Source organism: Dermacentor albipictus, chromosome 1, assembly GCF_038994185.2.
Source record: "Dermacentor albipictus isolate Rhodes 1998 colony chromosome 1, USDA_Dalb.pri_finalv2, whole genome shotgun sequence".
Classification (NCBI taxonomy): Eukaryota; Metazoa; Arthropoda; class Arachnida; order Ixodida; family Ixodidae; genus Dermacentor; species Dermacentor albipictus.
In genome coordinates this window covers 166,364,738-166,382,071 of record NC_091821.1, presented here as the reverse complement: position 1 = coordinate 166,382,071, position 17,334 = coordinate 166,364,738, and the positions used below count along the sequence as shown (strand labels likewise).

The window sequence follows — 17,334 nt, the reverse complement described above, 5'->3', positions numbered from 1 at the left end:
CTAATTGTTGCAACGTCAGAAACAGGGGTTGTAAAGCACTATTCAGGAGGAACAGCGATGGGTCGCCTTTTTAATATTGTGCGCAACTGTGACTTCTTCTTTTCTGCGCCTTGATACAAATGCTCATGCCTACACGCGTTGACCTCTTCTTCATAGGAGTACTGGCGCGGCATTTGCATCCCTCCGAAGGAAGCATCGTCCCCATACGCAAATTAATCCGGACAATGGGACAGAGTGCAACAGAACAGTCACACACACGCACAAAAAAAAAAGAGAGAAAAAGAAAGGAAAAGTTAGGTCGACAGGTACGACTTCATCCGTACCACATGCACCACTTCGGGTAAGAGCTTGCGGCGACTGGAGCTATTGTCACTGTCGGGAACGACCTCATAATTCACATCTCTCAGGCGGCGGATCACTCTGTATGGCCCAAAGTACCATCCTAGGAGTTTTTCGGAGAGCCCACGATGGCGTATGGGTATCCAGACACATACTTTGTCGCCGGGGGTGTAGAAAAAGGACCTATGTTGAAGATCGTACCGTTTTGCATTTTAGTCTTGCTTAATGCAAATACGTACGTGAGCAAACCGTCTGGCTTCTTCGGCGCGCTTAGTAAATTCGTCAACGTTGGTAGGTAGGTTGTCAAACTCGTGCAGCAGCATGGCATCCAGCGTTGTCGTGGCTTTGCGACCATGGACCAAGCTGAATGGTGTCATTCCAGTAGTTTCCTGTCGAGCGGTATTGTAGGCGAATGTTACATAGGGCAAAATTTGATCCCAGTTCTTATGTTCTAAGTCGACATACATGCATAGCATGTCTGCGAGAGTCTTAAGACGCTTGGTTAGTCCATTCATCTGGCGATGATAAGCGGTTGTTTTCCAGTGGCTTGTACTACTGAGTCTGAGAAGCGAGTCAAGAAATTCGGCAGTGAAGGCAGTTCTCTTGTCTGTGATGACTACTTTTGGGGCGCTGTGCCTAAGGATGATGTTTTAAATAAAAAAATTTGCTGCTTCGGCTGCTGTGCCCCACTGTGTAGCTTTCGTCTCTGCGTAGCGCGTCAGGTAATCGGTGGCAACAATGATCCATCTGTTGCCGGCTGTAGAAGTTGGAAATGGGCCCAGGAAATCTATTCTAACTTGGGCGAATGGCTGGCCTGGTATCTCGACCGGATGTAAGAGACCTGCGGGCTTGCCGGGAGGTGCTTTGCATCTTTGGCAGTCCGCACATGTTTGTACGTGACGTTTTATTTTACAACAGCGGGTAGCTTCGGCCAATAGTACTTCCGTTGGAGTTGGGACACTGTTCTCGTGTAGCCTAGATGACCTGCGGTGGTTTCATCATGGCATGCGTTAAGTGGCTCGTGCCCGAAGGCCACGAGCCACGTAAACAAGTTGATGCATGCAGCTGCTTACTGGTGCATCTAGCTGCCACAGGCACCGAAGAAGCCTTTTTCAGACCCAGTTTCTAATTATTCGGGAATCCTATCCACCTAGTAGCTACAGCAAATGCGCCTGTAAACTAGAGGTGATGTGATTAGTTAAAGACATGGTTTGTAAACTTTGCACAGGAGAATAGCCGTGCAAGAAATGATTATCAGAACAAGTCATGCATCATTTTGAAGACGGAGCCATCGGGCATGACGTAGGTGAGCTGGAAGGACTAAGCTGTCACTAATTGGTGCACCGTACTTCAAAAGCAGCCTTGATTGTAGAAAGGAAAAGAAGCAGTATGGTCACAGGAATCCTTCATTCATAGTCAAACATTTATAGCAGCAGAAGGGTTTAGTGTCATCATAACCTACTGCATTGATATACATGCACATTTACAAATCTGGATTGGTGGCTGCAGCATGGTCTTTCTCATTTACAAAATGACAAACATCAAAAACACCCTTTCCATGCTTGCACTGCATGTAGGAAAAGCCTGCAGATCCAGTGGAGTTCATGAAAGCATGGGTCAGCCTCGGTAGATACGTCCTTTAGAAAATAATGGGCTCAATGATTTCTCCCTCAGAATTTGCTTGATACATTGAGAACTACTTTGCTAGCAAGTTAAAATGCCCCATTGGTAAAAGAGCAGAAAAAGACTGCTCATACATGTTGAATGCTGTTGGCAGTTCCACCTTCACGATTGTGTTGATGATCTTAGGGCGGTACCCGAAGGACTCACTGGTGTACTGCAAGTCATGAGAAATGTTTCACTGCATGGTATGGCTCCACTTTCTGCAACGGTAGTGTAGTATTTTCGGAAGCTGTTAGATGTCAAGCATGCAGTTGACGGGTGTGCCAGAGGTTGTCGTACAGACATCATTGCATGGACTTCGCATTGCTTGCAGATGCTTGTCAACTATACGGTACATGTTATGCAAAAGAGTAGATTCAGCTTGAAGTTCCTTAATTATTGAGAGCAGCTCATTCAAATTTTTCTTTTGGAACCTCGGCTTGATGAGCAAGCTCTGCAAGGAGTTGCAAGCGCCTACACATAGGCCTGCCTGTGTGGATTTGTTTACTACCATATGGAAGCCAGCATACTCAAGCACAACGCTAATGCCCCATGTCTCAGAGGCAATGTCACATGGTTACAAATGAGGGTTCTGATATTCAGTTTTTCAGATAAATCTGAATTGCAGCGTTTTTCTTTTATGCGCAAGTATTTTAAAATTTTATCGGATTAACCCAAAAGTGAAGAACCTTAATTATGATCTAAAAGAGAGCTACATCTAATAGCGAGTGCATTTTTTCTGACTGGGCTCCACTAGTGGCTGTCACTGTCATGCCAAAATGCACAAACTAGGCCAAACTGGTAGTTCCTTGAGTCAGCAAGGCTAGTTATGCCTTTCTCCCTCTTGTTAAGTGTTTGCTTTAATCTTTCAAACTCTAAGTTGAGTATGTCCAAGCTTAATTATTTTTTATACAAGCAAAATTCTTGAAAGGAAATCTTTTCCAAAATGTGCTATCTTTTGACATATATTTAGTCGTAAATGCACAATGTGTGTGCCATTTTGTAAATTTTTTTGTTTTAACATATTCTTGTATAATGAAATAAGAAATGTATATCATTTCACTTTGCTTTCTTTTTATTCTGAACAAACATTGTAATAAGGGACTGAATAGTTATACATATGTCTACCAATTCTAAAAGTCAAGGTGTCGTGTCATTCCTGAAAATGGCTGTCAGTGGCTGTAGGTGCCATGTTTCTTTTTTCTCTACTAGATTTTATCAAGAATTGTGTTTCTTAGTTCAAAATCCGCAGCATCTGTAAGAACTAAAAATAAATAGTTGAGAAATCGCGCCTGGTGAAAGTTCAAAATGTTGATAGGGCATACTTGATTGATCTTACTAAAAACTGGCAGAATTGTGTGTCCACTGCACTGTATTAATGTAGGCTGCATGAACAGATTGGACTATAAAGTGCAACACAACCTACCTGGGTACCAGGGAGGCAGAAAAATTTCATTGGGACCTGCCAAATACCAACTTAAGTCTGAAAGGTGCAGTTGGTTACAAATCATACCAAGTGCTTCCATGGCACTTAAGTGCTAGACACATGGCAAGCTTAAGTTTAGGGAATGCTAAGGGCAACTGTTAAGTCGGACTAAATTGATGGATTAACTCAGTGAATAAAAAAAATGTTGCTTCTATCAGGAACAGAGGTTCTATAAGCCAGGAAATAACAAATGTGGAAGAGTAATAGTGGTGCCACCACATTAGAGACACGGAACCAGTTTTTATTGATGTGCATATCTCTGGCAACAGTTTGTAAAGTGTAGTTAATGATAATAAATAAGGAAACTGCATTGAAATATGAGAACTTTTCCTGTGCCAGAACGACTCAATGCAAGAAACTACATTGCAGTCTGCATCATCACAGTGCAGAGGGTCTGGTGTAAAATGTAAAAAAATGTAAATATGGCCCTTGTTATGCCAAGAAAAAAAAAAGTTTTGAGTTTTGAAAGAACACTTTGCAAGTATAAATTGAATTAATTTTGCTTGTTAGCATCCCTTTAAAGTAGAAGAATGCTTGCCATTGCCACTTAAAAACACAGAATAATTGACACCACTCACAAACATTGTGATTTTCACAAGTTTTGCTGTTCCGTACAGCTGATTATGACTGTAGAGATGTGCTCTCCGCTGTTGTTGCAATTGCACCTGCTTGTACTATTCATGTTGAAGACAATATGGACTCCATCAGATGAAAGAAGTGGTGTTGCAACATGCAACATGAGCAATTTATTTGTATTTGATAATGGCACATCCCTGAGATGTTATGAAAATTGGCTCTGCTGCTGTAGACTACATTTCTACTCATGGTCAATGATGAAGTCTCTATTCTGCTGAGTACAGCTTTACTTCCAGGGGCACATTTGTCTGGGCCAGAATTGATGTCCATGCAGCACCTGTAATAATTGAACGAAGTTGTTTATAAACCTGAAGTGTGTACATTGGACATGGTTTGTATATTGGACACAAAATATAATTCTTCCATCCTCCTGTTTTTGTTATATTTGGTTTCTTCTATACAGTTGCCCTATTATGTCTCGTTAGTTGCAATAGTAAGAGTTGTGATCCATGCGCAGGTATATAGATCTCCAGAATATAGAGCACTAGGCGGTCCAGGCTGCTTGCAAATAATGCATACTGTTTTGTAGGATGGTTGTTCTCCATGTGTCATTTATGTTTGCTACTGGTACACAGCAGTCTAGTTTCCGTTATGTCTTGGTTGTTGTTTCTCTAAATAATGAAAATTTAAAGCTTTTGTGCTTTTAACTTCAACAATTCTTTAATGTGCATGTTTACACTTTAGTTATTTCTCAAAGGCAGCAGTCTTTTTTTTGTTTTATCCAGTTATAAGCAAAGGGCCTCCACTTTGTGCCTGTCTTGCTATGCGTGGGTGTTCGTTTTGAACATTTCATGGGAATGCTGTACACAAGAGCATGGTGTCTAATCGTGGAGGTGGTCAGATGCTTTAAATTTTCTAGTAAAGTTCACCATGAATATTAGCAGTGTTAAGAGTCCTGCTAAGGCAAAGCATGCTGCAATTCTTAATGGCATTTTCAAATGTTTTGTGTTGTACTTCTTTGCCTTGTGCTGTGCATGACATCAAGAAAAAAAAATGAAAATGCTGCAACCAAACCTAATTGTTCATTGATTGCTGCTGTATCTGCCACCCGAAATATAGTTTACTTGCTCTTATTATCATAAGGGGTATATTCTTGTGTTGCACAGGAAACGTGTGAGAGGCTCACTTGTTTTTAAAGGACAGTGTTTTTTTTCTTTTACCTTTTGGTGGCATCTGTGTTTTAAGCAAAATAGTTTTTTTACATGTTGTGGCACCATTGTTGGTTTGTGTACTGGATAAAGTTTCTTGTGTGTGCTTTATTTTTCAGGCCCAGCCAATTCCTGCAGAGCTGGTGACCAAGCTTTTGGGCCATCGTGTGGCAGTGAGCCCTATAGTAACTGTGGAGCCCCGGCGCCGCAAGTTCCACAAGCCAATAACTTTGACCATCCCTGTGCCACAGGCGGCAACCAAAGGCATGATCAACCAATATGCTGGTGATGCTCCTACTCTGCGCCTACTGTGCAGCATAACAGGTAACTCCTGCCTAAAAAAAGCTTAAGCTGTTTCTCTGGCTTCCTGACTCTTGTCAGGAAAGGGTTGCTCTCCTTTCACTGCACTCATTCGTGGTGTGGTGGGTCACTATATATACCATTTTTTATGTCATAGTTGATTGTTTGTCCATGGCATTTGAGCACATCTGCGGTTTTGCATTTCGGATTGAAGAACTGTTGATGTGTGCCCAAGACAAAGCGTATTGCTTAGTCTTTAATTGTAACTTGTACTTTCTACTCTTTAACTATTCGTTCCTCTGTTTTATACCAGGAAAGGCACTGTATTATACATATTTCGTGAGAAGCATACAGTCCAGGTAAACCAAAGGGAGCAACAAGAGATGTGCTCACCTCTAACTACTTGCATGTCTGCAGCATTTATGCAAATGGGACAAGTTGACTAGTTTCAATATTTTCTTCATGCTGTTCATTTAACACAAATTAATTTGTAATTTTATTACATCAAGGCCAAATTTCATTACATTTCGATCGCTCCCGACTTTCCTGGTATTTTTCCTTGCATGTTACTGTATATCGTTGATGATTTGAGTAAATATTTTTGAGGTAGTTTGACCAACTCCGTGGCATTGTTTGCAGTGCACCCGTTTGCCATGCATTCACTTATATAGACATATATGCAAGCAGCCCATAAGCAATTTTGTGCTCTTGGCCTCTCTTGCTTTAGAGACTGTGCTGCATTAGGCCTTTTAAATTTAACAGTTCCAGTAAGTGTTCCTTTCTTGTTTAAATCTTCCATATAAGCACATTAAGGTTGCCTTAAATTGAGAGGCCAAAGGTAAGTGAATATTATCTTTATTGTCAGTTTTGGATGTCACATAATATTTCTTAAACCTGTTAACTTGGAACATGCTGAATAGAGGCTGAGCTCAAGCTCACATTTTTTCAACGCTTGGCATCTATCTTAGTAATGCATGATGTAACTTAAAAATAATGTAACAGGTCTAATATTTTTTTCTTTTTGCATCCTCCTATGCACCTTAGGCTTAAATTACGTGCTTTGTTGCATATGCGCATGTGCTCACAGTGTATTTGAGTTTAGTACATTTTTACTATCAACATTATCAGTGCCCACCTCTTGCTTTCAATTATTTTCTTATGTTACTTCTGGATAACCTTGGAATTCTATCAATAACTTCATAGACTGAAGTGGCTTCAGGTCTCCTATTAGGAAATGACTAATGTGCTAGTCACTGTAGAGCCAAGTTTACTCACCATTGGTGTAAATATTCTATCGATTTGTGTTTTATGCAGTGGCATAAATGTTTGTTTGCCCAAACATGCTTATTTGTGCAATATGTCTGTGTACGTATAGAGAATTTCCTGCTACAACCGTGCCTCCTTGCAGCACATTTTTTACAGTTTAGCTAGGTTTTGCTGAATTCGAATGCAGTGCTTTTCATACTGACCAAATATTTGTTAGAAAACTTAGCACCACTAAAATTCTGTGCCTGTTTATCGTGGCAATGAATGGTACATTCAGACAGTCCTTGAAAAGCAATATTCAAGCTTAACTATTTGGAATAACAGAATAAATATTGGTACTTTTTTTCTTCTCTTTGTTTAGAAACATAACCGTGGCTGTTGCTGTGCTTTGTGTGTTATTTTGCTTGTGCTGCCTGGGCATATGTGCTGCTGGCACAGAGATGTATAACCTGCAAAACAAAGCTGCATGAGAATTTTTCACGTGCACCTCACTTTGGATGGTCGTTGCGCTTATGGTCACAGGGAGGCTGGCCATTAGTAGCTGGGCTTCCCTTTCTCCACTTTCACCTTGGATTCAAGCCTCGGCCTCTAACTGTATCTCCTCTCCTCCTCACCCTTCTGTTTCTCTTGAGCAGCCAGTCGAAGGCATGGCCAATTGACTGGGGAGTACAGGCTCGAAGCAGGTCTCTACATTTGGCTTTCTCTTCTTACACTTTATTCTAAACTCTTCCTTCAGTTTATTTCTTGCTTGTCTCGAGACCACCCAAACATTTTTCTGTGAGCTTGACATCGGGTTTCCTTCCATTCAACATGCTCATGTGTTCTGGTATTGTTTCTCCCATATTTCTTTTCTTGCATGGGTTGATAGCTTTCATTCTTTCCTTTTATGTTACTTATAATGCAGGTCTCATCCAGCTACAAGCTTTAATGACATTCATCTTTGTTTTGATGTTACATTTCTAGCTTGAAAGTTTTCCTTTATCTTTCTTCCTCATCTTGCCTTCACAGACAAGCTGCTATAAGTAATTATATAGCTTACCACTAAGAATCTAAAAAAAAACCAGCAGCATGCACAAAATACATGTTCATAAAGTTTTCTGCCAATTTCCTCTAATGATGCTAAGCAGACCCACTGACAGTCTGGGCTAGTGCTAGTTATTTTGATGAACCTTTGTAAGCATTTAAATGTCCCTATAACTACACCAGAGTAACATGTGTAGGATTTGGTAAAACAAGTGCCAAAATAAGTTTACCTTCATTTAAGGCCTACACTTACAGTTGGTATGTCATTCTTGCTGGCTCCATAGTACTGCTACCTGGTGGAGTCTTTACACATTGTCTCAAGAGCCATTGGGTCATTAGTGACCTCTTAATAATTTATTGCTATGTGGAGTGATAATAAAATGGTTAATGATAAATACTGTTAAATTTCAAGAAGCCTACTGAGAAGTGTAGTCTGTATATACAAGTATATTTTTCATGTACAGTATATGTTTCAAAAAGTTTGTCTTGACCACTTGTTCACCTCAATCTTCTTGCCCGTGCAAGTGTGGAAAATTTTTTCAAGAGTTTCGCTTGAATCGGCTACAAAAGACACGACAGAAAAGGAATTTTCTTTTCCTTCTTGTGTTGGCTTTTTTCAAGTGTTAGTTCTGATGTATTGGGCAGTACATAAAGAAGGTTATGTGTGCAGTTAATGTTTCTACTTTTTTGTTTTCGTCTTCTTGAGACAAATAGTCTCTTAGGTCAGTAAGAGACTTAGTTACTATTTGCTTTTCATTTGGATTTTGGGACATTGTTGAAAAATGTGGCTAGCTAAACTGAAGGCATAACTTTTAATTTTAGTTCATTGCTGCATGGAAGCATTTCTTGTGCAGAGGCACTCAGGTTAATGTACCATGCTTTCGTTGCATGGTATTTTACTCACACTCGAGAAGCATATTTATTTTTTTTAATCACTAATGTGCCCGAGCAGCCAGAGTCCATTTTAGTTCATCATTTGTTACTCAATGGCTGCAAGGGCAAGACAGGCAATAGTGTTTGAGTTTGGAACTCTAATTTGCGTAGCTTTATGAGATATCTCAACTGCTGTTTGCCTTGGTCTATGGCAGTGTGTTTGGTCAGCCTTTTAGGGCTGCACTTGGTGTCAGCTGGGCAGAAGTCATCAACTAAAGCATCTCACATTCTGCACACTGCTTTATAAAATTGTGTGCACGTCTTCCACCCTCTTTGTTATATCTATTCTTTTCTTTTTCATTTTTCTGTAGAGCCTACATTCTTGCATGCTGTAAGTGGCTTTACAGATTGTGCACAGTGTGTTTTTCATGCATGTTTACTGCAAACACTGCCTGCACAAAAAGCACAACATTGCTTTTTTTTATTTTGGTGGTAAGCCAATATTTTTTAAAGGGCTTAATTTATGCTTTGAAAGTACCAAATAATGTCTGGCATCAAATTTTCATTTTGAAAGATTTCAGAACATGAAAGTCACTGGTTTGCATTGTACATAGTGGATTCATTGAGTAAGTCTGTCAAACAATGCAAAATTTGTATCAAATGATAGCTGGTATTGTTATACTGATAGACATCATTGTCTTTCAGCTTAGCTTTGCATGCTTACTGAACCTAATTAAATCAAAAGCTGCCTTTGCTTGTTACATTAAGTGCCGTAGTCACATGGTCATTTGGCACACTGTTACCTTGGGACCTTAAATGTGCTTTTAGTTGAACAAAATTTTGTAGTGTGTTAAGAGTCTGTATTTTATTGTGTGCAGTAGAAACTGGCAAGTATTAGCATCATTAAATCAGTGTCGTGATAACACAATGCTAGCTGATTGCTGGCGGTTGTGATCACTGGACACAAAAACAAATTGAGAAGCTCCTAGCACCATTAATATACTCTAAATATGTCCAGTTGGGCACATATAATGAAACTTTCTTTTTCACACAACCTGATATCTGTGTAATCAAAACCCTTATCTCTAAGCCTACAGCAGCTATAGACACAGCAGCTGGCAAGCTGGTTACAGTTGAACCTACATACCTTTATGGACATAGGGGGCAAAAATTTTGCAGTTCTGCACTCTTGTCATTGTCATTAATTGGGTAGAACTTGTACAAAGTGCAGCAGTAGCCAAATAAAGATGCAGAATTTCATATTCTTTTTTTGATTGGTGAAAATGTGCCTCAAAACAATCAGTGAATGCACCAAGGTACTGAGTGCACCTGCATTGCAAGAACGATCTTGTGCAGGGTTTCTGCTTGCAATCTAAGTATGTCCAGAACTTGATCTGTAGACTTGGTATTAAGAGTATTTAAGGCTCATGGATTATTGTAGTTCTGTCCATGTTATTATGAGTGGTTTAAAAATATGCAAGAGCACTGCTTACCAGACTAGAGCCTAGATTGGAAGAATGTGGGGTAAAAGAGCATGAGGTACTTAATTTTAATGTCATTGACAGCATTTATGGAATGCATCTTTTATATACTTACTTCTGTTGGGTTTCAGCTCTTGCACACAGTGCAAGGGTAAAAAAGAAGGAGGGGGAAGGGTCTGTCAATGTTTTGAATATCCTCATAATATACATGCATGTAATGATGCAGTAGATGGTGCCTCGGAGTGACAAAAGTTCATGTAGGAAATGAATAGCACTTAGTTAACATTATTAAAGCTTTAAATTATTAAATTTAGCTTTATTTCATTCTGTTCTGTGGTCTGTAATACAGTTTAGCCTTGATATAATAGTCATACATTCAGGTGCTTATAGCTGAGCCTGTGAAAGAGAATTAAAAGAATAACTGCAGTATGGTTCTACAGTAACATAAAGCTGTACAGCAAGTACAATGACATGGAAATTGGAGACCATTTTAGGTGTCCTCTAGTGCTTGTAATGAAACACTGCAACTTGAAAAACTGGCCTTATCATCATCTACCAGCATATTGAAGTCACAACAGGTTTATTGCTGTGACCAGCAACTCTAAAAAGCAGGCAGAACTAACATGACTAGAGTTGGCTGTCAATTGTCAGTTTACTGAAGTGCATACCAAGGGCATCTACAAATTGCAAATTGCTTCAATAGAAGAACTTTAAAAAATGTGTGTGTGTGTGTGTGTGCGCGCGCGTGCGTGCGTGTGTGTGTGTGTTTGTGTGTGTGTATACATTACCCCCATGTTTTGGTGACATGTGTTCCTCTCTTAGTCTCATCTCAGAATTTGGTTTTTCTTCATGTAGTATAAGTTGATAACACATGTCATCCCAAAAGTGTAGGTAATGTAAGGATCCCAGAAAATGCTGGATTTTCATGAAGCCTTGGCACACAGTCTCCAATTAAGAACTGCATTCGGCACCAGTATGTGTGACCATGACAGTGTTCTGCTCTTTCACAACTGCATGCCTGAACCATGCAAAATTATGCAAAAGTTTTTAATGCTTGGTCCCACTAGCACATGTGATCTGCATTTCATTAACGTGGAATAGCAGTGAGGAATTGCTATTATTTAGAAAAAAAATATGCAGTCTGCCTTGAAACTAAAAAAAATTGTTGTCTGAGGAACTTTGTTTGAGGAAATATTTAGTGAGAAATGACACCTGCTCATTCAAGAAAACTAATATATTCTGTCGTAAAATTAATAGAATGAGGAAGTTGAGGCCGAGTGTGAATTTTGTTGAATGAAGGTTTGTTATATTAAGGTTCAGCTGTAAATGTACAAAATTCTTTTACTATTTACAAACCTGTAGGCATTTCTGAGGCAGAGCTGTAGGCATTTCTTTATCCTTCACGTGAGCTGCAACACTGTGCTTTGTATGTGCATCACATGGGCAAATTTAATGACATTGTGTGCTTAACTACTTAACTGTGAGCACCATTCATACCCTATTAAGTTTAATTGCACCGGGTGTAGCATAGAATGCTTACCCTTTGTTATGTTTGTGTCAAGTAGGATACTTGCATAACAAAACAAATATGTAATAAAAAGTAAGAACTTGATGCTTCTGCTTTAGCAAATAGGTACCCTTACCATAGATGCTTTTAAGGTTGGGCTTTTACATGTGGCAGCTTATCTGCAGGCAACTCTAGCCTAGCTAGTCTGCTGCCCTGCATACATTGTTTGGGATACTTTGGACTGGTCATTGTGTTTTTACATTGTGAGTGCCTTTGCAAAAGGCTGTTTCATGGCACACCAGTGATATTTAGCAATGTGAGCTTCCTGCTAAAGCATTTTGTTCATGTTTGGCTTGTAAAAACTCTGTGATGAATTAGCGCACATGGTGAACATCTTCAGATTTTGTTTTTAATATCTGATATGCTATGGGTGCTGGTTTACTTCCATTGCTGTGGCTTCGCATTCTACAGTTTTATTTGCATCAAAAGACGCACTTTTGAGGTAGCAAAAAATTTTATTCAGTGTCAGATATGCGTTTTTAATACTTTTTATGACATTGCTTGTGCTTTTAGGCAGCAGATAGTGCCATTTTGACTGCCAGCCTCTTTAACTACAGTTGTAGCATTTAATATCATTATGATGCGCAAATGACACTGACTCTGAAAACTGAGAGGTGATATTGGGAAATATAAGGCACTAGGCACCCAATGTCTTAACATTGCCCATGTGGTCCATGTAGTAATGGGAAAATGCAAACAAAGTGCTTACTTTTTTGTCTCTGAAGCATCAATTTTACTATGGTGTGTGTCTTTTCTTCTTGGTCTTGTTCTTTTTTGTATGAGAGTAAGAGCCCGATTTCAGTGTAGCATCACGGGCATGAAAAAGAGCCTTTTGATGTGGGTCATAATGCTGTGTATGCGGCAGTGTTACAGTTAGGTATTCAGTTGGGCTTCTTTTGGTTATTTCATAAATTATAGATAATATACAATCATTTTTTGCTTGCTTAATAACCATCCAGTATGCATTATATGTTTGTGCCACTGATGCTCTGTTTCTTGGCTGATGTCCAATTTTCAGGTGGTACAAACAAGGCTCAGTGGGAAGATGTGACTGGGTCAACGCCACTTACCTTTGTCAATGACTGTGTCTCATTTACAACAACAGTGTCAGCCAGGTCAGCTTTCTTGCTACCTATAATATACAGGCTTCTGTACAAATAATAAAGTGGTTCAATGGTATGAAGCATCATGGTACAAAAAGAAAAATTCATTTGATGCACAAGGAGGTTTGTGAGCTTCCTAAATATTTCAGCTGAAAAAAAAAAATGTTTTGTGTGGTCTGGGTGCACAGTTTAAAATTCAGAGGTGTACAGTTTAGCATTCAAAAGTCTGTTAGGTTACACACATGTGCAGAGTGGTCATGAGACTATAAAAGAATTCAGCTTCTTTTTGTTGAATCTGTATTCCAGAAACTTCTTAGGGCACTTGCGCATTAAGTAGGCATTCTATCTTTTACTGAATGCATTCTGCAACTCTTTTTATGTTGTTATGTACGCTCGTAATTTTTCATTTCATTAATTTTGAAATTTCATCAATTTCATTTCCTGTACGATATGTAGAAATGTGGGGTATTTTAAGAGTGCCTTTGCATTGTATCAATCTGGCAAAAAGTTGTGTAAGGTTTTCATAATGGCAGAGTCTGCTGTTTTGCAGAACTGCAGCGAGTTCCTCCCACTAATATCTTCTTGGAAATGTGAATACTCTCAGTGTAACCACAACAAAAGCATAAAAAGGAGCTTTTCATTTACTACCTAGAGCAACCTTTCTTTCTTTCATAAAGTAATGCAGGAAGAAAGGCTGCTTTTTGGTTATCTGAGTTAACTTTTTATTCTGCCACAATTAAGTTGTAAGATATTTTTTGTAGCTGAGCAAAAGTAATTTAAATGAGTGACCATTGCAAATCACAAAGCCTAACTTCCAGAAGCCTATAACTTTGCATTGAGCACAAATAAATGTTAAACTAGCCAATATATGTTCATTTAATTTATTTCATTCAGCAGTACATTCAGCTTAGTAATTTGCTGTTACAGGAGTGGAGCTAAAGAGAAAGCAGGTGATAAGTAGCTTGTAACACTCAGTGAAGAAAAACAGCAACAACATATCAAACACTTCCGTATTGACTGTTGTACAGGGACACAGGAGGGTGAAGGAAGTACATAACACATACCATAAAAGTACAGGTTAAGCATTTTAGAGCTCCATAAACACGAAAACAAGAAATGTATAAATCATTACATCAAAAATATCTCAGAGTAAGACATTAAAAATAAATACTACATGAAAAATTGGAGGACGCTTAAGCTTCGCCTTCAAGAGTGGGACGCGACAGCGTTCCCGTCGACCCGCCAAGGGGTATAAGACAATGCGCTACGGCACAGCAATCACTTACGATGCGCCCCGCATCGGACTTAGCGCCCACCTATCACGCGGTGAGCGTCAAGCAACGCAGCGCAGCGAAACGAACCAAAGAACTCGGTGTCTCGGAGGGGAAACGATCTACGCCAGCCAAACGTCGTGATCGGCACGGGCAGAGAGATAGATAGTAATCTAAACCGGAAGCACGGCGAAGCGTCGTCAGGGGAGAGGGAGTCCCGCGACGCGCCTGGCAGCGGTCCCAATGCGCGCGCGGCGCTCCTCCTGTCGGGGCAGCGCCGTACATTGAGAGGAGGGGGTCTTCTGTGTTTGCCGCAAGATGGCTCTGCGTGTGCGGAAAGCGCAGAAGAAATGCAGCGGAAACGCACTTCGCAACTCGTGTAATTGTGACTTCTGTACGTTACATGTTCATAATTACCGATATACACCGCAGTATAACTTTCCACGGCTCGTTTCGAAGGCAACACCGCATTCACTAGAGGCGCGTTTGCACCGCTTGGAAGCATCGAACTCGTGGCTGAGTGGTAGCGTCTCCGTCTCACACTCCGGAGACCTGGGTTCGATTCCCACCGGGCCAATCTTGGAAGTTGCTTTTTATTTATGAAGCGCCTGCCGTGATTTATCGCTCACGGTCAACGCCGCCGACGCCGACACCCGACGCCGACGACACCGGCTTTTCTGCGACACGAGCTCCTTAACGCTATCGCGTTAAAAATCAAGCTATTGCTGTTGTATCTTCTGAGGAATAAAACAATTGACTTAACCTAGACACTTCGATGAAAGCATCACAGGGTTTGCCTTTTTATTTACTTTTTAATAAATGTTTTACTCTCTTTATAAAATCACTGATACTGATGCTAGCAGTCTGGCAACAAGTTTCATTGTTTTATTGCCCTAAGAATAAGCTGAATTTTAAGCAATTTGTAAACACAGGGGGAGGTGGAATTACCTGCTGTGCCAATGTAAGGAGTATAGCATTTTTGGTTTGAACGAAAAAAAAAAGGATAAAGCATGGTGAATTTATTTTCTGAAATTTGGTTCAATCTGAAAAGGGTAAGTAAATTTACTAGAGCGCTAAGACAGTGATTGACAGGCAGAATATAGTGAACTTATTTTCCGGAAAGCTGTTTCATCTGAAAAGGGTAGGTTAAAGTAAATTTACTGGGGAGCAAAGACAATAATTGGCATGCAGCTGCGAGCCTGCATGTGCTCTGATACTAGGAGCCTAGTGAGGTCAAGGTTATGTGCCAGCCTGCCACCCGAGTTATCTCAACTTCTTATTTGTGTCCATTTTTGCCTGCCACTGCGATGCAAACAAGAATTAGGAAGACGTGGGGTGTGTATACTGATAGGTTGGCATAGCCTGACTAGTGTCTCTGCAGTCCTTGCGCTGCCTCTATGGTGAATAAATTGGGCAAGTTCACTAATGGTGTAACGCAAGGCCGTATCCACCTTTAGTCATTTAAAAAAATATATTATTTGTTGGTTCGTAGTACCCGCATAATGTTATGAATAAGGTGTCATTCTATTTGTATTTGAATACCATATGCACTAACTCCTAATATCTGCACAGTCATATTGCTGTCTGGTATTGTGACTTTGCTAGAATGCTTCTCAAAAATCTTGTTATTCTTTGTATTAGATACAACAGTAGTGTTGAAGAGCAGGATGCGCAATATATACAGCTCGTTTTAGCATCAAGAATATTCTTGAACCACGTATTCATGCACACGCACGCACGCACACGATGGCGTAGAAATAAAAAGTGTGCGGATTTTTGGGGAAATACAGATTGGAAATGCTGAACCCTACCTATATATGAAGTAAATATAGTTGGGTGGACATTTAAACAGTTGTTCTCTTTTAACATGTCCATGTGTAATCAGCAAGATCAATTTTAATCCTTCAGCTTTGGTTTGCGATTCTAATGAAAACAAATGTGATACTTAGAGTTTGTGGGGGAACCCCAACAGTGAAATTTATGTATGGGAACATTACTACCGGTCTATGTATGCTGTCAGTTTCAGGGCTCATTGTTAAAGGTATACAACCCACATTAGTTTGGGATACTTCATTATGGATCTGATTAAAGCTTTAAAAGATGAGAATTTTACTCCCATAGCATAACTGTGCAACTTTCATCCAACTGACCATAATGCCTTGCAAGCACTACATAGATGTAAATAATGTATGGGCTTCACTGTAAGCCTGAGGTGTTGCTAAGCCTAAATATATATACGTGGCAAATTTGTTAATGGAATATATTCAATGAAATGGCTCAGCGGTACATAGATATGAAAGAAGTTTTGCTATAAATTCTGAAAACAAAGTGGCAACTGCATAAAAAGCATTTGACATTTTTGGTGTGCGTTGCTTGGTGCATATATTTTGTACCACGCAATAGTCACACCACTACTGCAGGGAAAGGGCATTGTTCATTATTTCTGCTTTAAGTGACAGCAACGTCAAATGCATTTCTGCTGTGTTTCAGGCATGAGAATTACAGTGTGAAAGAGGCATGTCGAAAAGTTTGAAAAGCCTCCAAAATTACAGCCAAGATACATTCCATGCGGTTTTCACTTATTAACCAGGCCAGCAAGGTTTCCTAGAAAGTGACATGTTCTATGCTGAAAAATTCGTTGTACAAAAGAAAATTATAGCTTTCATTATGGGCAAGCAATTTATAAGCCATTTTAATCTTCGGAAACATTAAACTGCAGTATATACAACAGCTTCACTTTTTGTTGTTCAAGGATTGTGCCAGGTACTTTTAAGGGACCAACTTTGGGTATGTAGTCTCTATCTTGCACCAAGGAGTCTAAGCTGAGTGTTGAAGGACACCTGGTGAGAAGAATCCTGGCAACATTTAGAGAGCTTATGACACTGCTGAGACCTGCCACTATAGTTAAAAGCTTACAGTGTTTACTTTGGAAAAGTAACCACAACAATGGTTTACAATGGTTACACTGATGGGAAATGCGTTTTCACTATCACTTTCATAGCAACAAGCCCAGAGACAGGGCTTTTGAAATTGTGGGAGTGCAGCTACAGTGCCTTAACTATTTTAACAGATCGATGTCTGTTCAAAACGCATCTCATACTTACGGTGCTGATGGAAGATCACGTCTCCAAATGGTGAAATAAAGCATAATTACACTTTAAGCAAAGAATCCTTTCAGC

At 39.8% G+C, this 17,334-nt stretch overlaps 1 protein-coding gene across 21 annotated transcripts in view; it reads left to right on the top strand.

The window, feature by feature from the left end:
- LOC135911558 (uncharacterized) overlaps positions 1–17,334 on the top strand; it is a 412,939-nt gene that overhangs the window by 234,513 nt on the left and 161,092 nt on the right. For all 21 annotated transcript variants that reach the window (XM_070528859.1, XM_070528854.1, XM_070528861.1 and 18 more), the window contains 2 exons: positions 5,391–5,595; positions 12,800–12,896. In XM_070528859.1, coding sequence (XP_070384960.1) covers positions 5,391–5,595; positions 12,800–12,896 — 302 coding nt within the window. The remainder of the gene's footprint in view (positions 1–5,390; positions 5,596–12,799; positions 12,897–17,334) is intronic.